Genomic DNA, 25743 nt, shown 5'->3' with positions numbered 1-25743 from the left:
GTGGTGTGCAGGCTTCTCATTGCGGTGGCTTCTCTTGTTGCGGAGCATGGGCTCTAGGCACGTGGGCTTCATTAGTTGTGGCACACGGGCTCAGTAGTTGTGGCTTGCGGGCTCTAGAGCGCAGGCTCAGTAGTTGTGGCACATGGGCTTAGTTGCTCCGTGGCATGTGGGATCTTCCTGGACCAGGGCTCGAACCCGTGTCCCCTGTGTTGGCAGGCGGATTCTTAACCACTGTGCCACCCGGGAAGTCCCCAAAATATGGAATTTTAAACAGAGCTTTAACAAAGTATTAGGATACTAACACAACATTGTAAATCAACTATACTTCAATAAAATAAAAATTTTAAAAAGTATTAGCAGCTATATGCCTATAGTAACATAACAGCCTGTCTTTAAAACACCTTAGAATCAACTGCAACTATAGCTATCTTTTCACTATAGGTGTGTTTCTAGACAGCAAGATATAAAACTAGCTTAGTAAGTTAATTCATGTTTTCCATGCACAAGCAGAACTCATTAATAATAAAAAGAATCCTGTGATCACTCCTTTGTTATAAGGCAAAGATTCTTCTTTAACAGACTGTGAGCAAAGAGCCTCTTACTCATTGTTTTATCTGCAGCCCTGCTCTTAGAAGACCCTAAATCAATATTTGCCCAACTAAAAAGTATATTTTCTCCTCTATCATATTTCTAAATGTTCATTACTGTATATTGAGGTAGGGTATACCTGTATGTTACAGTTTTGAAGAGTTGTTTTATGTTAACACTCCAAAGATCAAAGCCAAATTTTGTTCTATATGAATTTGGAAACATAGAAAATGAGATTACAAGCCTAAATGGGTTAATTCCTAATATTGTTTGTGAATTCGATGGTGTTGAAACTTCTTCTTAATTTCCAGATGGGGCAACTAAAACCCAGAGTATAAATTAGGGTCAAGAGTTAGGAATGGAAGTGTCAGAAAATTCTCTCTCTTTGGATTCTCCTTCCACTGTACTTTCCAGAAGGCTTCCCTTTAATTTACTAAAAATATTTGTTGAATTAAATATACCAATAAGCCAGAAGCATCCATGGGTGAAGTCTTTGAATCTGTGTTGTGTTTTGCTAGTACCTTTACAATCTTCTGGCAATAAACAAAATGGTACACTTAACCTTGACAAGCGAGACTCACTTTATCCCCTCATTTGCTACATTAAGAGCTGTACTCCGTGAACCAGGAGTAAAGGGTGACTGTAACGTACCAGAAAAATTTCCTTGAAGCCACTGAAAAGTTCCCGAACGACTTTCCTCATCTGAGGCACCAGCTTGAATATCCGCAGAGGTCGCAGGCAGCGGAGAACAAGTAAGAGCTGAGCTCCCGACTCCGCAGGCACGTTTTGAGGCATCCAACAAAGAAATATCAAGCTCACCTAGAGGGAAAAAATAATCTCTAGAATTTATGCAATTTATCCTCTACTATCTACATTTTCTGTGAGCCAGCTGGCCACAAGTTTCCTTTAGCAGAGACTCCACGTGTTATGTGGGGCAAGCATTCGCTGGGTGTACATGCAACTCATCTCTATGGACTTGATCCAGACCTGTGAGCAGCCCCAAAGGAAGTCATCAGGTGTTTGCAGGGGGTGTGAAATGGGGGTGCCCACACCGTGGGTGTGGGTACTCCAGTGCCTCCTGCCCCTCTTTTAACATATATACTGGAGGCGCCGCAGAAGTCAGCAGGATTGAGATCAAGGATATTAAACCTCACACTGGACTGAATACTCGCTATTTTGTTAATGATCTAAACATGCTACATGTTAATGGTCACAATTCTCCTTGTTGTGTTGGAAAAGACACTGATTTTATGCCTTCTTGGACATATAGAAAGAAATTTCTTTGAGTCCCTTCCTATGGTTTCCCCGTTTAGTTTAAATAGATAGTTGAATGGTTGCCTTCTCTGGCCTGGTATTTTGTGTGTTGGAATTGGCATACTCTCTAGTTTGCTTTCAGTGATAAGCGGCTCATTGATCACTTATATAGTTTTTTTGTTTTGTTTTGTTTTTAGTATAGGTGCCACAAGAATTGTGGTGTGCAAACTAGATTTGCTACCTTAGACCTCATTAATGTATGTCTTATGCATACAGGAATGTGGTTGATGTATTTGAACCATATCCACGAATATTTTTAATGCTTTTTATTTAGATTTTACATGTATGCCCTTTACTTGCCTATACTAAACTACTGCTCTACTTAGGAACTCAGTTAATGGCACATAAACCTCTGTGACTCACGTATCTCACTCTTGTACCAAGAAATGCAGGAGATTTTACAAGACCATTATATTTTATATTCAGGAAAATAACCGAAGACTTACAAGATATATAAATATGTCCATGACTCCACCGAAGTCCCTGATGACAGCAGTTGGAGTGAAAAATAAGCCATCTGCCATAATCTTCAGATTAAGCTCAATGCTCATGAATATCACAAACACATACTCGGCGATCTGAAATGGGCAGAAGGCAGGTTGGTCACAATGAATGCAAAAATTGCAGGTCAGCGTTTCTCCGCTTAGCTGTGAGTTGAGATTCGGCAGAGTACCTGCAAAGTGGGTGCGTGCATGACTCTCCGGAAGGGGGATTCGAACATCATGGAAATGCAGGAGCAAATGGTTACGATAATCATGACCCAGTCCAGGTAAGTCACCAATCCCAGCAAATCACTGCCAAAGACCAGACAAAACTGAGAAACGCAAACACTCTAGGAAAGGTTGCTGAAAGTCAGAGACGATGCATCTGTGATTCTATAAACGTGACTGGCATTGTTTAAATGAATCGCCAATCGTCTGTTTCACAGCACAATATAACAAGAAAATAAAGGGAATTTTTATATTTTTATGCGGCATAAAATAGTACATGGAAAATTCAAATGTGCATGGAAACAGAGTTTGTAATGCTTACTAAAGTTGATGGTACTTTGTATTTTTCACAGCTCCTGTGACAGGATCTGTTTTAGATCTGTAAGAGAGAACAAACATATAAACTCTGTGACACAGTATGCGTGTTATAACTCGGCAGCATAGTACGTATAAACATCTCATCTACCTAAAATTTCTCTCACATTCTCTACAAAATGTCTGTTATGATATATGTTAACTGTATGTGACTTTGGAAGGCAGAGAACATTAGATCGAAGAAAAATCAGAAGAGTTTGCAATTGATGCTTAGGAAAGCAAAGTTTACATTTTTCAAAATGCCTGATTTTAGAATTCATGACGCCATTCAACAATTTCTGACAAAGATATTACAAAATTAAATTTTGACTTCCATTTAAAAACATTCAAAGTCTTTGCCTTAGCAGTTTGGCGCTTTTCCTCATAATTATTTAATTAAATATCCATAAATTAAATAGAATTCTTTGCTCTGTATTTAATTGTGATCGTGTGGAGTAATTTATATAGAATTTCTTGGGGTGGGGATTTATAACTTTTACTTTCAGGAAGCCCATGACCAGTCTTCAAGAATTAACAATTAGATGTAAACATGGAGACAGCCAATGGGATAATTTCAGATGAAAAACCCAATCTGGGAACTGATCAAATCAACTCTACACTGCCAGCTTCTTCCTATTGATGCTTTGTGAAAACTCAGGGTTTTAAATCATTATCACTCAGGTGCTTTAAACTGCGAAGGTCTTTCTAGAATAGCAGAAAGAACAGTAGACTGGCAGTCAGAGAGGGCCCTAGCTGGCATCCTTGAGCAAAGCCCTTACCCTCGGCTGACCTAAATGCCCTCCTCTGTTGGAGAAGAGGGAACACAAATGACCCCAAATGGCTCCTGAGGTCTCCTCCAGCCCTGAGGGGTTAGGAGAATGTATTAGTTTCCTAGGGCTGCTGTAACAAAGGACTGCAGGCTGAGGGGCTTAAATAACAGAAACTTATTTTCTCCCAGTTCTGGAGGTGGACGTCTGAGTTGAAGGTGGCAGTAGGGTTGGCACCTCCCGAGGCTGTGGGAAGGATCTGCTCCAGGCCTCTCTCCTTGGTTTGTAGACGGCCGTCTTCACGTTGTCCCTCCTTATAGCAGTCTGTGTCCAAGTTTCCTCATCTTACAAGGACACCAGTCATATAGGATTAGGGTGCACCTGAATGACCTCATTTTAATTTAATTACCTCTTTAAAGTCCTTATCTCCAAGTAAGGTCACATTCTAAGGGGCTGGGATTAGGGCTTCAACATCTGCATTTCTCTGGACGAGGGGGGCACAATTCAGCCCATAACATACAGTAATGCTCATACATGTGCTACTAATGATGGTATCAGGGAAGGTACAACTACCGAATGGAACGTTTTCACACTTTCTCCAGACTCGTAACGTCTTCTGGGTATTTACTCAGAGTTGTGCATGACAAGAATCCCACCTCCTCCACTGGCTGCCTGCTAAACGTGGCTTGGCTTGTCCCAAATGCAGCATCCCCTGGGCTGGTCACCCTGACACCCTCTCGCACATTTCTTCCACGTGGGGAGGGACAGGGACACTGGCCAGTGGGTTTTCTTCTCATAAGAGTTGGTAATAGAAGCACTAGTTGACTTGATTTCTAGAATTATGGTATTTTGACCACAAAGAAACAGCGAGTCTAAAAGAAGATGTGGGCAGTGACCTCAGCTCTGTCATTCCATCTCCCCTTGGTTAACTGTCTCCAAAATAAAATATGGAGTTAACAACTCTGCTATCAACATCTTGGGCGCCTGTGGAACTGAACAACTAAGAATGGCTGTGAAGTGCTTCATAAACGTGTGTTTTCTATAAATGTTACCTACTTGCAACCTTTGTTTGTTTCCCCCCTGGTCGGCGGCTCAGCCACGAGAAGCAGCATGGTCATTTAGCCCACGGTTTATTGGTGACCCCATCAGGACGACACGATCCTTCTTCCTCGTATGACAACTCCCCCTGCTGTTTGCACGACTCAGGGCCAAACCCCTGGCTGCAGTGGAGTCACTTACGCGTTGAATCGAGCTCGGACCACCACTCGGCAGAAGTTTCTGAACCTGTGCTCCCGACCCACGATGAACAGGGGCTTATCGAAGTACGGGTGGTTCTCCCTCAGCTCCTCTTCCTGCACTTTCCTGGACCAGGAAAATCGTGCGAGAGTTAGGCTAAGGGCACGTCTGCCTTCCCCAAACGAGAGCCTCAAAACACCGCCCTGCCTGTACCTTTTCATTTCTGCTTGCTCCTTTTTCTCCTGGATCATCTTTATTTCACTGTCTTCTCTTTGTGCATTTCTATATCTCACTGTATTGGAATGCTAGAAGTAAAATGAAAGGGGACACATCAACGTGGGAGATTTTTCTGACAGTCCTCCTCCAAGATGACCATTAAAAAAAAAGGAAATAAATACTTTCTAAATATTTGAATGGCCACAGTCATCTTAGCAAGGATATTTTTTTTTCCTCAAAAGTGTATTTTTTTTTCCAGTGAAAACATTTATTGAGAACCTATTATGTGCTATGCACTGTTGTAGTGCTGTGGATACGGCAAAAGGGGAAAAAGTGACAAAATCCCTGCTCTTGTGTGGCTAATGTTCTCATCAGGGGAGACAGATTAAAAATGAAATCAAAATAAATAAGAAGGTTAGAAGAGGTTTAGTGCTCTGGTTAAAAACAGAGGGGGATAGAGCAGCGGTCCTCAAACTTTTTGGCACCAGGGACCGGTTTTGTGGAAGACAATTTTTCCACAGATCCAGGGGATGCTTCAGGCAGTTATGCAAGCGATGGGGAGAGATGGGGAGCCATGGGGAGCGGCAGATGAAGCTTTGCTCGCTAGCCCGCCGCTCACCTCTTGCTGTGCGACAGGCTGAGGACGGGTGTTGCGGACCCCTGGGACACAGGACAGAGAGCACGAAGTCATAGCAGGTCTCATTAAGGAGCTGTTCTTTGAGCAAAGACTAGGAGGATGCAGGTCACTGGACATTTGGAGAAATGTGTGCTTCTGGGGAGGGGTGGGTCTGTGTGTTCATAGGTTGAACACCCAGGACGCAGGGTGGGTGGAGGACAGGACAGAGAATAGGAAAAGCTGAGGCCAGCAGGATAGCGGAAGGTGGATCATTAGGATCTTGACTCTGGTTTTTACTCCATAGAACAGGAGTCCCCAACCCCCAGGCCACAGAACTGGTACCGGTCCGGGGCCTGTTAGGAACCAGGTTGCACAGCAGGAGGTGAGCGACGGGCAAGCGAGCGAAGCTTCATCTGCCGCTCCCCATGGCTCCCCATCCCTCCCCATGGCTCCCCTTGGCTCCCCATCCCTCCCCTTGGCTCCCCATCCCTCCCCATGGCTCCCCATGGCTCCCCATCCCTCCCCTTGGCTCCCCATCCCTCCCCTTGGCTCCCCATCCCTCCCCATGGCTCCCCATCCCTCCCCTTGGCTCCCCATCCCTCCCCATGGCTCCCCATCCCTCCCCTTGGCTCCCCATGGCTCCCCATCCCTCCCCATCGCTCCCCATGGCTCCCCATCCCTCCCCTTGGCTCCCCATCGCCTGCATCACTGCCTGAAGCATCCCCCACCACACCCCACACCACCACCCCCGTCTGTGGAAAAACTGTCTTCCATGAAACCCATCCCTGGTGCCAAAATGGTTGGGGACCGCTGCCGTAGAAGATGGAGAACCATTGTTCAGCTAACTGGATTGATTTTACAGAAAAGCATTCCTTGGATGTAATGATCTGTATCTTCTATCATTTGGAATAAGTGACAAAGATAAAGCTCCCTATTTTATTTTTTGTTTGTTTGGTTTTTTGCGGTACGCGGGCCTCACTGTTGTGGCCTCTCCCGCCGCAGAGCACAGGCTCCGGACGCGCAGGCTCAGCGGCCATGGCTCACGGGCCCAGCCGCTCCACGGCATGTGGGATCCTCCCGGAACTGGGGCACGAACCCGTGTCCCCGGCATCGGCAGGCAGACTCCCAACCACTGCGCCACCAGGGAAGCCCTAAAGCTCCCTATTTTAAATGGCTTCTATTCTGGAGGAAAAGACACTAGGAGAGATCTCTTATGAAATTAGCAGAACCCCGTGACCTTTTGCTATGGAGAAGACGAGGTATGGATTTTCGTTATATGTCTATGTAGAAAATACAATAAAAAGTCTTTAAAGAAGAATTAAGCCTCTGGAATGGAGACTATTCAAATTGGGCCTTTTGTTGTGTGTTTTTAAACACACATTTTCAAAGCCATTTTCTAATTTGGTGCTTAAGTAGACCATACATTTCTATGGAATCTCACTGAAGGAAAGCGCTTTGAACTAGTGATTTTTCTTTGTAGTACAGAGCAAACCTGCCACAGCAATGAAGAGATGATGGAAACGAAATCATACCCAGAAAGGGTTGTACTGACAGTATTTGTCTGCTTGCTTACTGTTCGTATCTTTCACTAGAAGGTAAGCTCCTACAGGGCAGGGATTCTGTCTTGTTTCCCTGCTACTTTTCATCCCTTAGAACAGGACCTGGCACATCATAAGTAGTTGATAAATATTTTACTGTGTCAGTTAATGAATAGATGAATGACCTAGAGTTGAAAAGCAAAGAAATTCTTGGGAAATCTTGTGCAGTCTTTGACAGAAAAATTCCTCTAGAAATAAAATTTTATTTCCTAGTATGTTAACTCTGAAATGATAGACACTGGACCTGTATTTGGAAATTAGTAAATATTTAAAGTTACGGATGTGATTCATTGCCATAAAATGCTTTAAATGTCTTTAATTTCAGTCAAATGCGTCTGATATTTCACTTTTGTGTTACTATCTAAACGAAGACATGTGCTTTGCAGGATGTCCAGATCTTTCTACGGTTTATGGTCACTTTTCCGTATTTCAACCATTTAAATACGTTTTCACAATCACACTTCCAAAATCGAAAGCATTGCTTAGAACTTACATCTTGAGTCAGAGTTTCAAGAGACTTCCCCCTGCTGATCCTCTGGCTGTTTGATCCGTGTCTTAGTGACCTAAAACAATCACAACCAACTGATCAATACATCTCAAGACCAAATTTGGACTTTTAAGCAATGACCATCATAAAAATGAAATAAAATAACTCCTGACAGCATCACAAATGCTTAATATTTCTTTTTATAGCAAAAGTTATAGTCTATCCACCTGCCTTTGATCTCATCTAACAAAATTCAGCATTTTTCCTTCTGATCTTAAAAGTGAGAATTTGGCTATCATCACCAAGGGAAGGGTTTTTGAAAGGTGTTTTGATTCTTTGAATCTCATTGTGAGTTTTATTACTGTTGCCATTAGCAAACAGAACTCAGCTCTTCACCCGGGCCTGCCTCCTGACCAGGGGTCAGTGGTGCTTCCTGTAAAGCTCCTTTCCTTCGTTTCCCTGCAGCCTTGTCTTCCGGTGTATTTACCTGCGCTCTTGGCGGATATGGTGCTGCACGCTGAGAATTGACCTTTCCTTCGCTGGCTGCCCCTCAAATGATCCGCTCAGCATGCGCTGTCGAGTGCAAGCTCTAGAAAAAAAAGGAGCCGCAGATAAATGCCTGATTTGTACACTTGGGATGAATAATGCATAACGGCTCATTATTCTTCTTATTCTTAAGGAGACACCAATGATAAGACAAAGTACAGCAAATGACACATTGCCAATAATGTAAATGAGCTTCAGGTTCTGTGTCAAGAACACTTTCAAAACAGAACGATCATAGCCACGAAAACGTGCTGGAAAATAAATAGAAAACAATCCCCTCCCCATGTGTCCCCATTCCATCCCCACCCCAAACAGAAGAGCCTCTACCAGGATTCTGTAAGCCGAAGGGCCAGCCTAACCACAGGTACCCATGATGCTGGTTTTCAATTTAGACAGGGAGGTTTCTAATAAAAGCCCTTAGGGAAGGATTTGTCCACCTAGGCTCCCGGGCTGATGGAATATATGTTCCAAGGAGATTTTGCAGAACGCTAGGAAAGGGTAAAGTTAGAGGCAAAAAACTAATAGAAAAGACAAGTAATTAAAGCTGGAATGAATACCTAGAGAAACGTCAGCTGAAAGCCTGTGGCTTACAGGTAACCAGTTGCCACTTTCTTTGTAGTCACAAAGCTCTGAAGACTTTTTAAAACATGTTCGCTTTAAACGGTAACCAGGCTTGTGTTAATTTCAGATTTGCTAATGAGTGAAGACAATTGGGTGACTCAACACCTGTGGTGTGAATGATTTGGAGAGAAAACATTTCTTCTCCAGGAAGCTCTCTCCAACTGGAAATGACAGGAATTCCCTTGATGTAGTAGTCAAATGGAAAGAAAAGAAATCCACGGTTAAGAGACCTGTGTTCCAAGGCGACACTGTCACGAACCAGTTGAGGGATCTTTGGGCTCAGTTTCATTCTCCATAAAGCGAGGAAAAGGCCTTGATCTTGAAGAAAACTCATAGACCTAAAATGCAATGATTTTGTGATATGCAAATTTTATGACACCATATGTGTTCAAACTGGAACCCATGTACTTCTGTCACTGCATTCGTAACACTTTCGTATTTATGGCTCCTAAATTGCATTTCTAGATGGGCTTTGAGTTATATTATTACTGTCTGTCTCAGAGTTAAAATCTTCGAGAAAAAGATCTATGTCTGTTCAGCATACTTAAAACAGCATCTCTTAAGATATCATGTGTATTTTCAAGTACTTAAAAACGGTTTTGATGCCAGTGAAGATAATTACAGTGAATACCTGTGAGAAATCATACACATGCAACAAATGTAAATGCATGACAGGAAATAATGCCCCCAAATCCCTCTTCTTAGTTTAATGAGCAACATGGACCATTTTGAGATAAAATCCAAGTCAAAATTTTATTGAACAACAAGGGTTTATGGCAGTGATATATAGAGACTGTGCTATTTCCAGGACTGCAATGGGGTCGAAGAGGAAGATGCATTTGTAAGTTCAGCTGAGTTGACAAAGGTATAGGATGATCTCATATTATGTACATTATGAATTATTTTTTGGACAAAGGTCTGAAAATCATGAAGGCATTCTGAAAAAAATCTACTTGGAGAACAGTGTTATTCCGGCATAGATATACAGAGCCTTGCCATTTGTGTAAACAGTCAAGACTTAACCTTCAATTTTATATATAGTAGTTTGTATCTTCTAATCCCAAACTCCTAATTTATCCCTGTATAGCAGGTACAAAATACTATATATAAAATAGATAAACAACAAGGTCCTACTGTATAGCACAGGGCACTATATTCATTATCTTGTAATAAACTATTGTATAATGGAAAAGAATCTGAAAAAGATTCAGATATATATGTATATATGTAATATGAACCACTTTGCTGTACACCAGAAACTAACACATTTTGAATCAACTGTACTTCAATATTTAAAAAAAGACTTGAATTTTAACCACTTAGTAACTTTTACTTTTTGTCACAAGACTCTTCCCTAAAAGTACATAAGACCTATAGGTCTTAAATACAAAACACATACAACTTGATTATAAAATACCCATTTGAGTTGGGCATCCCTGCTATGCTTGAAGTATATAGAATGTAACTGGATTTAAGCTGCCTGTGATTAAAAAAAAAAAAAAACTGCTGGTGTCTGCCCGAAAGCCCAGTCTGAGGATGCCTGGGCATCCTTGCTGGAGAAGAGTCAGGACCACACCTGAGACGCCCTCCTCTGACTGAACAAGACAAGCAGGTCTCCATGGAGACAAACCCATATTGGAAGTCCCCCTACCCCCACCCTATGACACCTCCTCTTCCATCTCCTCCACCAATAGCGTAGCTGAAGTTGGGGTGAGAAAGCAACCCCTCTTTTCCTCTTTGCTTCAAGATCAGCTCCCTCTTTTCTGTTGGGTCTAGAGAATTCAGAAAATAATACTCAAATGGGCTGGAGTTTCAGCCATACACGTGACACGAATGTTTGCAGTCCATTGGTGAGCCTTCAGGTTCCCTGTGATTCGCACTCATCTGGGCTGGGGTTGATGGGGGCTGGCTTTTTAGTTCTATCCTACAATCAGAAAACCCGTGATTAATCAGACTAAGACATCCACTTAAATGTTAACATATAGAACCATTTGCCTTACTATCCTTTTCCTACCACTTCCTTCTACGTTATAAGCGCTGTTTGCTGGAACAATTTCAAACTAGATACTGATGGGAAAAAAGAAAATGTTCACTAACTCTGGGCCAGTTGAAATACGTAACAGGTGACTTCAGAGCATCAGCCTCGGTGGTTCCCGCTTCCTGGGTGGGAGGCCCCTGCCAGAATCTTCTTGTTCTCTGAGCAGAGGCTGCCGGCTCACCTCCTCCTTTCCTGCGGTAACAAGGTGCCCAGTGATCTGAGCAGGGTGAACTCAGGCAGGTGGGGCCCTCTTGCCAGGGTGTTAACGGTCCCCTTTGGAGCCTCAGGCTCAATGTGACTCTCTGACCCCCTGTGCCAGACCCACATCCCAACACCTCACCCCCAGATCTGGTACCAAAACCAAGGCCAACAGTCTGTCTTCATGTAGCCGTCAGTCCCCTTGCCGAGTCTCTCCTCAGACCAAATGCTCTGACATCTCGTTCTTTCCTTTGAGGATGTCCAGTGTCTTTCAAACTAGGAAACTCTAAAGGTAAATGCTAGGGTTTCTTTGCTGAAAACTGAGGGTCATATTCATAGCAAATTGGGCAAAGGCAATCTTTTTTTGAGGGGGGCACATGAAAGGCAGTTCATGAAAAGCTCTTAAAGGTTTACGCTTCCCCCCTTTTAAGTATGGTGGTAGAATCTTACTAAAATTAAAAGGCAAAATTTTCTTCTAGGCAAGGTATCCATTATAGTTAATAACTAGCTATTTGTCCATAATAATCACCCTCCCCCCAAAAAAACAGCTAATGGTACAGAAAAAACTTTTCTACAGATACATAAATCCATCTGAAAGAAAACATATGGGGGCTTCCCTGGTGGCGCAGTGGTTGGGACTCCACCTGCCGATGCAGGGGACACGGGTTCGTGCCCCAGTCTGGGAGGATCCCACATGTTGTGGAGCGGCTGGGCTCGTGAGCCATGGCCGCCGAGCCTGCGCGTCCGGAGCCTGTGCTCTGCAACAGGAGAGACCACAACAGTGAGAGGCCCGCGTACCGCAAAAAAAAAAAAAAAAAAGGGGAAAAATCTAATTATATTATACACGGAGGCTAGTTGTCAAAAACGAGTTCCCTATGGATGAAGGAAGAAACTCAGATAAAAGGAGATGGATCTGGGGTAGGAGGGGCCTGGCGGGGGCAAGGGTGTGGGAAAGCAGGTGCACTGTACTTCCACCCTGAGGACACCTGGGCTTTGAAGCATGTGTAGGAAGGATGCAACGTTAGGTTTCTGCATAGATAAGACAGCCTCATACATAAGCCATTGTCACATTCTCTGATAAATGTAAACTATTTTGTTATTTAAGAAAATAATAAATTTGGGAGAAAAGTCACTTCAGTCTGGCACAATCAGATGCTACTAAGACGCTACATATTCCCGAATGCAATGTGCCAAGGTTCCCACGCAAGTACGGTAAAAGCTTGCTTTATTGTTTTTAAAAGGAAATACACTTTCATTATACATACAAGCATCAACTGTAACCCAAACTAGGAAGTACCACATCACGTTTTGACGTGCGTCATATAATTACAAACTTTGATATAAATGGGTTCTGATAAGTAACATCAAGTGAGAAATAAATATTTCACCGATGTGAAAGCGCAGGATTATGTCTGATGTTCCGTGTTCCTGCAGCATGTTATTGACTGAGCTTGTTTAATGCTTGTGGCATTTGGCCATCATTAGTTACCTCCCTTATTAGACTGTACATTTCTCAGGGACCATTTCATCACTCAAACCCATATTCCTAGAAGCGCAGTTCCCGGCACGCGAACGGGCTGACAGATGGACAGGACGGATACGTGAAGGGGGAGTTGGGGGTGTACAGAGAGTGAAGTGAGGGGAGCATGGGGGCAGGATTTAGAACTCGCTAGTCTCGGGTTCAAAGTAGCAAAGCCGCAGAGGTTTGCAGGTCTCCACCCAGCAGCACAGAAGCGAACAGAAAGTTCTGCCTCTGTCTGGAGGCCAAACGGAGATGATTTGAGAAAACACATGGTTTGGAACCACGCACTTCTGACCTCAGCTTTTCCCATCTGTGGGACCTCAGGCAAGTGACATGCCTTCTCCGAGCCTCCGTGCCCCATGTGTAAGATGTGGTGACAATGATACCTTTGCTACTGACTTCATAGGGAGTGGGAGGAATCAAGTAGGATTATGAATGTGCATAAATGCTCGATTTGAACTTTAGTTGCTATTATTGACTTTCTTTTCTTGTCCTATGTCACGGCTGATGTTAAAACATTCCACAGAGGGTGGAAGACAGAAGAGCAAGTTGGACACAGATCTGTGTTGGAAAGGAAGTCTTCTCTGTTCTGACCGATCAGCAGTGATGTATACTCTGGACCAGAGCCACAGCCTCTTAAGCGGTCTCCACAAACGTATTATTATCCCAAGCAAAGTGATTTCTGAAGTGACCATCCATGGTGTGATTGCGGCGGGTGATCCTCAGATGGCCCCCGATGACCCCACCTCCTGGTTTCCATGCCCGTGTGCAGCCCCTTAGTGTGGGCGGGAATTGGAGACTTGCTTTAAACAAACATAAGGCAGAAGAGATGGAAGAGGTCACCAGACACTGTGCTTTCATCTTCCGCAGTCTCTGGCTTGCTCTGGGGACGAAGGCTGCCTTGTTGGGAGCTGTGCTATGGAGGGACCCCCTTCCTAAAGGGGTGAGGCTGCCCTCCCGTGAACAGCCCTTGAGGAAGTGAAGCGTTCATCCGACAGCCCAGGAGGCACACCAGCTCATCCGTAATCGTGCAAGCGAGTTGGGCAGGGCGTTCTGCCCATTCCCGTCAAAATGCCTGCAGCTTTGTGAAGGACCCAGAGCCAGAGACCCCACTAAGCCAGGCCCAGCTTCCTGGCTGAAACTGTGAGGTTATCCACGTGCTGTGTAAATCACTGAGTTGTGGAGTATTTGCAACATAGCAATAGATAACGAATACAGCTACCATCACTGCCTTAAAATCTTCAACGTCCTACGGCTCTTCAGAGAAAGATGAAGACCAAAAGCTCAGCTTGACTTGCAAAGTCCTGTAGGGTCTGCTTCCAACCTGCCCTTCCAGCCTCACCCCCACATTGCTGTCACTGGTCCTGCAGTTCCTCACCCATGCCGCGCTCCAAACAGCTCCAAGACACTCTGCTTGGTCACTGATTACTTCACCTTGTACACAGTAGGCGCTCAAGAAACATCTGTTCCACGAAGGAACCTTGACATCATCTGCGAAGATCAAGTGTCTTCATTTCTTTTTTGATCCCTTCACGCTCAGGAAGCACGGAAATAATCACAAAGCAGAAACATGCCTTTGAAATAGGCTTTCGTGTCTGAAATATGCTTTCGAAGGGGGAAGTTAAATAATCTTAATTTGATCTCAAGTTAGAATACTACACCACTCAAGAAGCGGGCTGCACACCTATAATAGATGAGACCCTGAAACGGTAACAAAAAACCAGACATTGCTTCTTGCAAGTAGGAAGTTTATAAATCTTTAGCTATATTCTATGAGAGAGCTATTAAGGGAGACTTGCAAGCCAGCATGAAGCTGAGCTGAAATCAATTTCTTCAACAGGAGATTGGATCTGTCACTGGGAACAGGGTCACTGTGCATCTTGTCTGACAGGAATCTACTGCCAAGCTGAACTAGTAAATATTTAATAGTTATACAACTATTAAATAGTTATTTACTATTTCAGTAAATAACTGAGGAATTTGGCACTTTTCACACTGCACCAATAAGAAATGAGATGCACACATTGTTAAGGCTACTCAGGAACAGACCTAGTCAGAAGGAAAATTACTCAAATGTTCAATTAAGTTCTATTTTGCCACTTTAAAATTTTCATGAGGATTTAGATGCCTTTTGGTCTCACATAAGGATCAAAGAAATATGTTTTCAGGAAGAAAGTGTTCATTTCTTTGCTGCCTAGAGAAAAAGCAAAGCTCAGGTATCGAAGACACACTCTGTGATCTTCAGGGAAGGTCTCGCTCGTCTTAGGGGAAAGACCCTAAGAGTCGTGGCATGAAGGTCTTCAATATCTTCTCTTTATCTCTTCATAATGGCCAGTCCTGGAAGGCCGGTTTCTTAGAAACTCCATCTAGCGGTTTAAAATTAAACAAACTTGGTCGGCCTTCTTGGCTTCTGGAACCGGGAGACACAAGGCTTCAAGTGTCTGGTGAAAAATAATGAAGTCTTTTGTCTTGTCTGAGTGAGGAAATTCTCCATTATGCAGGCATATGTAATCCCTTTATCCCTGCTCCCTGGAGGAGAATTACAGTGGGGCATTTTCCTTTTCCCAGTTGGGGTTAATGTGATGCCCTCTCTACCTTTGAAAGTAAAACAAGCCTAGGACCCCTGAGGATGATTCAAATGTGGGAATATTCTTCAGCAAACACACATTCCCAGTTGCAAAAATATTACCCCTGGTTTCTTGCCAAGGCTTTGAAAAAAACATATGAAAGATTGACTCTTTTTTTTTCTTCTTCTCTGCACTGCCTTTGTGCTGTGGAATTTCAATTGCCCCTTATATGACAGCCATATATTTATATAAAATCTTTTATGGAGGTTGAGGGGAGAGAATCATGTCTTAAGAAACTGTCTCTATTTTTCTTGACATTTCTCCATCTAAAATATTTTAAAATTGGCCCAAAGGTGATGGTTCTAAGAGAGATCTTGGAGCTTTATTAGCCTTTAAACACCACTAGTTGTTTATAGAAACAGCAGCAGGGGGTCCTCGGTTTCTTTCTTCTCCGTCTCCACATTTTCTTTCTTAATGTTCCAGAACGAGGGTGTGGGAAAAGCCCGTACCTTCTGTAAGGAAAGAGAAAGGCCTGTGAGTCTTCAAATTATTTTCATCCGTTATAGAAAACTTAGATTACACGACGATACCATCTGGTATTAAACGTAATTACCATCTAAAGGAACAGTGGTGTAGCTTTGCAGGACACTAAATTTGAAGGATTTTACTCAAATCTTGAGCTGCACCTTGTCAAGTATTATCAGATGTGGTTAAGATAATGTAATCACATCAACAGACAATAGGAAGACAGTCCTTTAGTGGTAATTATGTAAAACTATGGCTGTAAAACTGGGTAAGAGAAGAGATAATGAGTGTTTCCTGGAAGGGGCTCTTACCTGCCTCCATGTAAGTGACAACGTGATCCTCGAAAGCAGGGACCCAGTGATGCTAACAGGTGAGCGCCTCTGTACCGGCCTTTTGCTGCGATGAGGGAATAGCTGCGTTTTTACCCCAGTTAAGTATCCCGCTCCTTTGTGAGTCAGCCCAGTCCTGAGTACGGCTCTTCAATAGCAACAGTGAATTAGTTCCTTCCAATCTTGTGTTTTTCATGAAAATGTTTTCATACGTAGACATGTAAATACACCAACAACCAGAACCTCTTGTAGACTGAAAAATGAAAGAAGCCTTACGTCTTATCATACGTAGATACCATACATGAAAAAGAAAATGACCTCATGGGAAATCCATGCCTTTAGTGCATCTATCCAAATTCAGCAAATGTCTGAAACCCCACATCATTCACTGGGGTTCGAATTTAGTAACCCTGCTATGGACTCAGAAAAATGTCAATTACAATGCAAAGGTTGAACTTTTTATTATAACAAAAGTGAAATTTTCCAAATGTTGCATAAACCGTATGAACCGATTTTTCTAGAGATATGTATTCTCCTATATTATTTACTACTTTACCCTTCAATGATAAAATAGTAAAAGAAAAACCTGTTCAAAATAGCTCCTTGAATTTGTTAGGTAATAGCAGCTTAATAGCAGCTCTCCTAATCCATAGTACTATTACAATCACTTTGGGGGCTTACCTAAAAATAACCTACAAATCATATACTATGTCAATGAAATATATTTTGATTACCACAAATCAGGTACTACCTAGGAAAACATCTTTAGAATGTATTATTTTACTACGTAAGGTCACGGAGGTTGACTAGACTTCTTTGTGGTGTCATTTCATAATATATACAAATCCCCGGGAATCATTATGCTGCACACCTGAAACTAATATATGTTATATGTTAATTGTAGCTCAATAAAATTTTTTCTAGAGTTCAAGGAAAGGAAGTTTGGTTGTTGAAAGCAAAAAAAAAAAGAATATAATTATTTTGTTTCAATTAAGTTACATTTCGCCTCCTTGAAACTTTCACCGTTTTATGTTTTATTCAGATGCATGTATCCACAGATCTTATTGCCTCAGTTTATTGTTCTCTGAATACACTTAATTTCCATCCATCTACTTAGTCTCTGTATCTCCAAATGGTCTTCCAAACAATCTACAAGAGTTTTTAAGTATCGGAAAAATCTTAATAAGGAAAATCAACAATTAGGCAGCCTTAATAGAGTCACAGATAAATATTTACAGTAATATTTAAACTAAATATTTGATTAATATTAAATGATTTACTAGTAATATATTCATACTAATAACCTATGTATTTATATCTATAAATACAGTATATTAATAAACATTTAATAAATCAGTAGCAATAATTAATAATGGCCTTTAATGCCCAATACTCTCTTTTCTTAAAACTTCAGGTTATTCTTGCCAATGGTCATAAAAATTTGACCCAGTCTCAGCCTCCTTCTCATCCTCAGGGTCTTCCTGTGCATCCCCTCCCACAGCTGGAGCGCATCTCACTGAGCAGTTGGCAAGTCTGGCCCCGGGCTCTGGGGATGCTGCGCATGCCTTGCTAGCCGTGCCCAGAATGCAGAGCTGCAGAGAACTCCCACGACCTTATCAAAAATTGCTGAATTGCTGCGCTAATGGACAAAACAATCATTTGAAAAGGAGAACTTGCCCCATGGGAAAAAGCAGAGCGGGTAAGAGGCCCGTGCTCTGCATTGTGAAACGCTCTTAGACTCCCTGGTAATTTGCCCACTTCAGAGAACTGGCAGCTTGGGTCTAGACAAGAGAGGACAGAATAAGAATGAACAGGCTCTTTCCCCTTTCCTCAAATTCCTCTGCTCACACAGCTAACGAAGTGCGCAGGAACAGGTGGCCTTCGGAGGGAATCTTTGGGATTTAACTTGAATTCCTTCCTCTAGAAAACTCCTATGATCTCCTTGGTCTCTTCCACATCAGGTTCACTGTATCTTCCAAGGGAATATGACTTAGATGCTCACATCCCAGAGAAGAGCCCAGATGTCAGTTCATCTGTCCTAGACCCTGGGGAGAGAGAGCTCGGAGAACTGGGCCCTCGAAGAGGCCAGTGGACCAAGAGAAACACCTTCATTGAGCCTACAGCCCATGAAGGACCACCCCCAGCTAAGCCCTCATCCACCCCGAAGTTACGGAGTGCCAAAGGGATGTGCACACCGAAGGTTCCAGGCAGGTATTACAACCCACGCAGAAGATGATGCCATGCTTGTCTCAGCCCCAGCAGTCACTGATCTACCCGTGGTGCCCACGACGGCAGTTACAGCTTCTGTTCAGCTGCTCCCCTGCCCTGATCACCAGCTGTTCTTAGCCAATGATCTTGATTTAAATCCCACTCACCATCACTCTTCCAGCCGCCAAGTCCATCAGGCTTGACTTGACCAACACCTGTGACCCCCCCACCTCTCCCTTTGCTGGTTGTCCCTGCGAGATGCTGATCTCTACCTGTTTGACTAGGCTTCCTGCCAAAGCCTCTCTAGGCTTCCCGCTTCTGAGATAGGACTGTTTGACTTCCTGGTGCAGCCAAGCGGAATGGAGAACTTGACAGCTGCCCTTAGGGCCCTACGACGATCCCAGTTCTCCAAGCCCGGGACTTCCCGCCGGCCGTCGGGGATGCCAGCCTTGGCTGAGGAATCTATGTTGTTAGTTCGGGACTATATCCACCAATAGTCATCCAGCAAATGATTTAAACAAATGATCTGATGATGCCTCGAAGATGTTAGCCAGCCTAGCAAGGCTTAACTGAGTGTGAAGCTGCAGCAGATAGACTGCTTCCAGCTGGGTAAGCAAGAACCTTGGAATCAACCTGGAAAAAGAGTACACTGACGTATCAAAAGCATTTTATGCCCCTCAGATCTAGTCTCTGCTGGGCAACAGTGGAGATTCTGCACCACGCCCTTGAGGATCAGCTTTGAAAGGTAACTGTCAATTGCCTGCCTCTCAGGGGCAACTGTGGGTCTCCCCTAACTTATTGCCAATAATGAAAAATCACCTACAGATACCAACTCGTTTAATCCTCTCCTATAAGGCAGGGGTTATAAATTTATAGATCCCATTTAACAGATGAGAAAACGGAGGTGCAGAGACATTAAGTAACTTGCCCAATGTCAAACATCTACGAAGTGATGGAGCCAGAATTATAACTCAGTTTGGCCCCTGAGTTGCCAAGTGAGTACTTGATACACATGCTCACTTAACTCCTATGAGGTCACCTATAGCCCTACTTGGCAGATGGAGAAGCTGAGCCTTCCCAAGAGTCACTGCTACTCAGGGCACTTAAAGCCAAGTGTGGCTGGCTGCAAATCCTGTCCTCTTTCCATTTCTACTACGCTGACACAGCATATTCTATGTGACTGGACCTGGGACAGGAATGAGGCGCCCTTTGTAGGTCAGGGTCAAGAAGGGCACAAAATTCCAGTCCAGAAATACATGTATTTGTAATCAATAAAAATGACTGTCTTAAAATGATGAGAAAAACTCACCAAACATGTCATTATATATATATTTAATTTTTTAGTAGTAAGTAGCATTCAACTAAATTCAAAAAATTATTAATTAAGTGTGTGGCAAGGAAAATTATGTCATCGATCCAAATATCAGAATACAAATATCACAGCAGACTGAGCATTCAGAAAGGTTATAAAGGTCCATCCTAGCTAATGAGACGCTGGTGGCAAACTACAGAAGGATGGCACTTTCTAAAATAATGTAAAAGGTTTAATTATTTTATTCTGACATTTCTCTACGTATTCAGCCTAGCAGGAATGATAATGTATTTTTGTTCAATTTCAGGGCTCAAATTAGAGAAATCTCAGTAGAGGGAGTGATGCTTTTGAAACGCACTGCTCTTTGTTTTGATTTCATCTGATGTGATGTAAAGGTCACTGCCTTTTGAAGGAAGCTTTCTTTAGTGGAGCTGAATGGTGTAGACGAAGTCAAAATAAGAGTGAATTTAATAGCAACCCTGGATTTTATCATTTAGGTGGTGGGCCATCCTCTCTCACAACGCTCTCCAGATAAGTCTGGCCCATTAGTGCCAAATGAGTCACCTGCCTTTAAGCTTGTGACACTATTCTCAAGTTCTGTAAAAATGCCCTACTGTGTTTCTCATCAAAAGTGTTCCCATATAGATCCAGAAGTTCATTTCAATTTTCAAAGCAGACAAGTAATTTCAAAAAATAAGTAGAAGAATACAAATTAAACATGATTATGTGTAGAAATCATTTGTGGACTTGAACTTCCTGTTCATAGGGAGGTATATAGCACACTCTTCGCTGGAATAATGCCGACCCTGTTTCAAATGAAAGATGGATATTTGGAAATGTGGGTCCCCTGAGAATTGAGACCCTTGGTAACCCCACAGCTTAATTATCAATACTAAGCATCAAGACCTCTCCATCAACATGACTTGAATATTCATTCCAGGAAATGAATGTCCAGGAATTTAAGGCCTTAACCATAAGTACTTTCATTGTTAGCTTCAGGAACTTTCCAAAAATCCACTCATCCGAGCTACAGAGTAACGGGCCATTTCCTTTCTCTAGACGACAACAGGTCATCAACTGGACAAACCAATTACGTCAGATTAACTGGTTCTCATCAAAACTTGGGCCAAGACACTGCCCAGGTAGGCATCAATCCTAAATATTTTAAGAATGCTGTTTCTAAAAATTAGTTGTATTTATTTTTTAAAGGTAATACATATATATGGTTAAAAATTCAAAAGGCATAGAACAGAACAGATTTCTGGAGTAGAGACGGCAGTCCAGAGTCACCATTTATTTTCCCTCTTCTCAGAATCACCCCAAATCAAGAAGGTAAGTGAAAATCAGAAGAGCAAACTCCATCTCAATAGCTGATAACTGAACTGTCATGCTGTAGAGGGTGGAAAGAGCACTGAAGGCAGTGGAGAGATGAAGGTGTGTCACCTCTTCCTGTCCCCCACCCTGGGTGCTGCCCTCCCCCGAATAGTAATGGTTACCTGTCGATAATAACAAGTACTTGTTACTTGTTATTGTTATTTGTTACCTGAAGAGTCCTAAACTCTTTTTTTTTTTAAATTGAGTTGTAACTGACATATGACATTAGTTTCAGGTATACAACATAATGATTCAGTATTCGTACATGTTGCAAAATGACCTAAACTCTTATTTGAAGAATTCTGCCCAATCTCAACCAGACCTCCCCACTAAAAACAATTAAACTCAAACCCCCAACCTTGTGAGTATCCACCCCTGACCTATCCCTTCTGAGACATTATTAAGACTGCTGAACTGGTGGCTTCCCTCACATCATAAGTATCAACATTTCACTTTGCTTCATCAACAGATAATTCAGATGACCTTTTGGGGCAGTCTACACCACAAAGGCAGATGAGAAAACGGAGGCTCGGATAAGTGAGTAGCTTAAGGTTATAGAAGAGCAGAGCCAGACGCTGGTCCAGGCCTCCTAACACTAAGTCCAGTATCCTGTGTTACACCTGGGGGACCCTGAAGATCATCTCCTCCAAACTTTAAACTTAAGTAATTTCCCTGTTTATACAACAGTCCTCCAGATACCTTACATCTGGGATGTGTTTTGTATTATTTTCCCCAAATATTTGTTATTTTTTAAAAAGTTATTTCTAAGACACTAATATGTGACTAATGCCCACCAGTGATGACTTGCCCAAATGTTCCAGCTCAGGTCTTCTTTCCGTGCCTCCCTGGGGAGGAACCTCTTAGATGAAACTAAAGACTATAAGTCTATGAAAACAAAACACTTAGGAAAATCAAGAGTGACAGAAACAAGTCTCCACCGGACCTCCCTTTGGTATCAAGGCAGCCCTATCTATTAAGATCGAGCCTGCACCTCCTGGTCTTAAAGATCTTTCCTTCTTTCAAAGCCTCCTTTCAAAATGCAGATGGTCAAGGGAGAGGTGACTTCTCCCCAAGCTTTATTGAGGTATAACTGACAAATAACATTGTGTACACGATTTGATATTCATATATATTGTGAAATGAGTACCACAGTGAAGTTAATTAACACGTCCATCTCCTCAGTTACTGTTTTTTGTACTGTTTTTGTGTTTGTGTGTGTTTGTGTGTGTGTATATATGTGGTGAGCACACAAGATCTACTCTCTTAGCAAATTTTAAGTATACAATCCAATATTATTAACTTCAGTCACTATGCTGGACATTAGATCTCCAGAACTTAAAACTGGAAACGTGTATCCTTTGACCAACATCCCCTCATCTCTCCTACCTCCCAGCCTCTGGCAATCCCCAATCTCCTCTCTGTTTCTTGCAGTTTGACTTTGTTTTTAGATTCCACGTGTAAGTGACATCATATAGTATTTGTCTTTCCGCTTCTAAGTCACCTGGCAGAACTTCCTTAACAGAGAGAAGGGGGAGGCCTGGGGGAGGAGAGGGTCGGTGGGAGCCCGGAGACCCTGGGAGAGTGCTGGAAACCTTCCTTCCTCTCCAATTTGTGTAGGGCTATTTGAACCATTGGCCCCAGGTGACTGTAAATGTTTTCCTTTTCTTTTTAATTTCTCTTCTCTTTTTTTTTTTTCTTTTTTAGTTGTTGTTTCTGCTCAGGTACTCATAAATTTTCTCTTTTTAAAACCACTTCTGTACTTTTAAAAATCAACAACTAAATGTTCCACGCATAATGTCAATTAGCAGTAAAGGATGTATTTTCTAGCATTATTGTATATGTGCTTTAATATAACTTGGAGAAAATACTGGGGCGTCTCATCCATCCAGTCCATTCAATGTTATGACCCTGCGCACCCACGAAGTGAGTTTTTATTGCCAAACCAATCAGCGAATCTGTCAGAAGTCTGATCGTTATTTTTCAATTCAAATAACATGTTAACACAGGTCCCTGTGACATCCATGTATTGCTAAGGCCTAACTCTAAGGCAGATGAAGTCTTGGAAGGAAGTTTTCCAAAAATCTGTCGGTTGGATGGACAATAACGTGCTGCCGATGGGGCCCTCGTTCTGGGAAAGCCATGTGGGAACAGCCCCTGTGTTCGGCCACCCAGAGGACTGGACATTTCAGACCAGTGCACCCTAGAGCTTCACCTTTCTTTTGGGTGGATGGGAGCACCACCTTTCTTTTGTAAACTGGGAGAAGGTGAGTAGGAAAGGTGGTGGAAGAGGGAAAGTGGAAGGGCAAGTTTAAGAAAGAGTTCATAGGAACGGGGGTGTATGGGGGTCACCTCCTTCCAAGGGTCCCTGTCTGCCTCTGCTCTGAAGGTCTCTGGGAACCTCTAGGGCACCTTCTGGAAACGTATTCTGGGCAGGTCAGTAAGGTCACTTGATTCCTAATCTGGCAGGTAGACTCTGGATATTAGGATCTCCTCGTGGGTGGTTTCTGGGTCCTGGGGGTGAACCAGAAATCCAGCACCCAGCTCATGACCTGTTTTGTGTGAGCAGGGAGAGTCTTCAAGACCCTAGGGACTGACTGTGCCATTAACGTGTCTAGTACAATTCCAGCTGGATAAAGAACCTGGAGGACCACGTAGTGTTTGAGGCCAGACTCGTGGTGTTATCTGATGGTAACGCCAGGATTGAGCCAGTTGGAAGCAAACTGAAGTTGGTTCACAGGTGGTTATATTTGCTTAGAAGCTCTCCTTTCTCTGTTTCAATGAGACCTTTCAGTTTCATCTCATCATATTCTTCGGTGATAGTATCTAAGCCCCAGAAATATTTATTCTCGTCTCATAGAAGGGACTCCAACACACACTCAACTGTATGCATGAATCGTCAGCCAACATAAAGAATAAATACACAGAATCCTGTCTCGATGAGTTAGGATTGTGTCTAGCATACAAATTTCAGGTAGTGTTACAAAGTCAAAATAGTTTCTCAAATCATATCTATTAGCCTTATTTCCTCATTCCAGTTATCCAAGTTATAGTGATAGAGATTCTGGCAAAATGCTTCCGTGACTACTCTTAATAACTCAGGTGGAGTAGAAGAGGATCAAACTCCTTCCGTTTAGCACAGTTTGGACAGGGCTTCCTACTACGAATTTATCTATTAACCTTGTCAGCCATTCCACCTCCAGCTCCAATATTTAGGTGTATTTCTTATACATGTCTATGTAATACAGGAACGAATAAATTATATTCCAAATACTTATGCATTTTTATAATGGTCATGTTACTTTATATTAAAACATAGTCTTATAAAACATAAAACACAGTCTTATAAAACACAGTCTTATAAAACATAGTCTTATAAAATACCCTTAAGTAGCTAGCTTAATTTTCCTTTCTGATACTTCAAGGCAGATTTTAGAAAGCAGCATTAAAATTATGTGCTTATGCTTATTTTATAAGCATTCTAAAATGGATATGCTTTTGATTCTTATAGATTTTAAATACATTTATTTTTAATAATTAAAACGCTTTCCCTTTTACCATATTTCCCTTCGATTGTGATTTGTCCTTCAGAGATCACAAAAGACAAAATCTGTAAAAATAAAAGTTATTTTCGTCTTTCTGTAAATGTTTATACTTATAATTTATTTAAAGTGCATGAAAGAGAAAAAATGGCTGATTGCATTAATAAAACATTACTTTTTCAGGAGAGACATTAATGATGTGTTTGACATTATTTTTAAGTACACAGTTACCCAAACCTACTCTGTAGCAGAAAGTATATATTGATACTCAGAAAATTACTTCATTATTTTAAAAAAAGCTCCTTTTTGCTTAACTTAATCCTATTTGTATTTAAATATGTATCAGTGTTAAACGATGTTACCTTAAAATTTTAGTGACTGCAGTCTCCTTTTCTAGAAGGTTCCTCGCCCTGATGCTGAAGACAGACTTGCGAAGCTGTAAAATCATGAGTGTGACTTTAGTTTCAGAATGTAAAGGGGAGAGGGAGGAGATATGGGGATATACGTATATGTATAGCTGATTCACTTTGTTATAAAGCAGAAACTAACACACCACTGTAAAGCAATTATACTCCAATAAAAATGTTAAAAATAAAAAAAAGAGTGTAAAGGGGAAATATACTGACAAATCATTACACACACAAAACAAAACACTATGAAAACAATACACATGAATTTTTTTCATCATGATTGATTCTATCATTTAATTTTAATTTCTATCTTTACTTTTATTTGAATAGAACTGTAAACAAGCTTGTGAGGCCACGTGTCACAGCTTTGGGGGCGACACACTGGCTATGCTCGTTGGTAGTAATGTCTCCTTACATCCGAATAGGGTTTTCAGTTTCCAAAGAATTTAATGTTGCAATGACTACTGGACCCTTATTGCCGTCGTTTAGTAAAATATTGTCTAATCCACATTACATCTGATTCTGGGACCCAATACTAATCTGAATGATGAGTTTAAGAACTGTTTTGCCTATAGACATAGAGACAAATGAGACAAACTTTCAAGGTTTCTTCCTCCTTGGCGACGATGAAATTAACCCAGGAAAAAGGACTAAGAAATACAAATCCT

The 25743-nt window shown here is 42.1% G+C and overlaps 1 protein-coding gene across 2 annotated transcripts in view; it reads right to left on the bottom strand.

The window, feature by feature from the left end:
- NALCN (sodium leak channel, non-selective) overlaps window positions 1-25743 on the bottom strand; it is a 291882-nt gene that overhangs the window by 39421 nt on the left and 226718 nt on the right. For both annotated transcript variants that reach the window (XM_049701166.1, XM_049701167.1), the window contains 9 exons: window positions 25028-25101; window positions 8374-8475; window positions 7893-7962; window positions 5183-5274; window positions 4973-5095; window positions 2935-2991; window positions 2576-2696; window positions 2349-2480; window positions 1240-1407 (listed from right to left, as the gene is read on the bottom strand). In XM_049701166.1, coding sequence (XP_049557123.1) covers window positions 1240-1407; window positions 2349-2480; window positions 2576-2696; window positions 2935-2991; window positions 4973-5095; window positions 5183-5274; window positions 7893-7962; window positions 8374-8475; window positions 25028-25101 — 939 coding nt within the window. The remainder of the gene's footprint in view (window positions 1-1239; window positions 1408-2348; window positions 2481-2575; window positions 2697-2934; window positions 2992-4972; window positions 5096-5182; window positions 5275-7892; window positions 7963-8373; window positions 8476-25027; window positions 25102-25743) is intronic.

The sequence above is a fragment of the Orcinus orca genome, chromosome 18 (genome assembly GCF_937001465.1).
Source record: "Orcinus orca chromosome 18, mOrcOrc1.1, whole genome shotgun sequence".
Classification (NCBI taxonomy): domain Eukaryota; kingdom Metazoa; phylum Chordata; class Mammalia; order Artiodactyla; family Delphinidae; genus Orcinus; species Orcinus orca.
The sequence above is the reverse complement of the archived record's forward strand: the minus strand, read 5'-3'. Positions and strand labels throughout refer to the sequence as shown.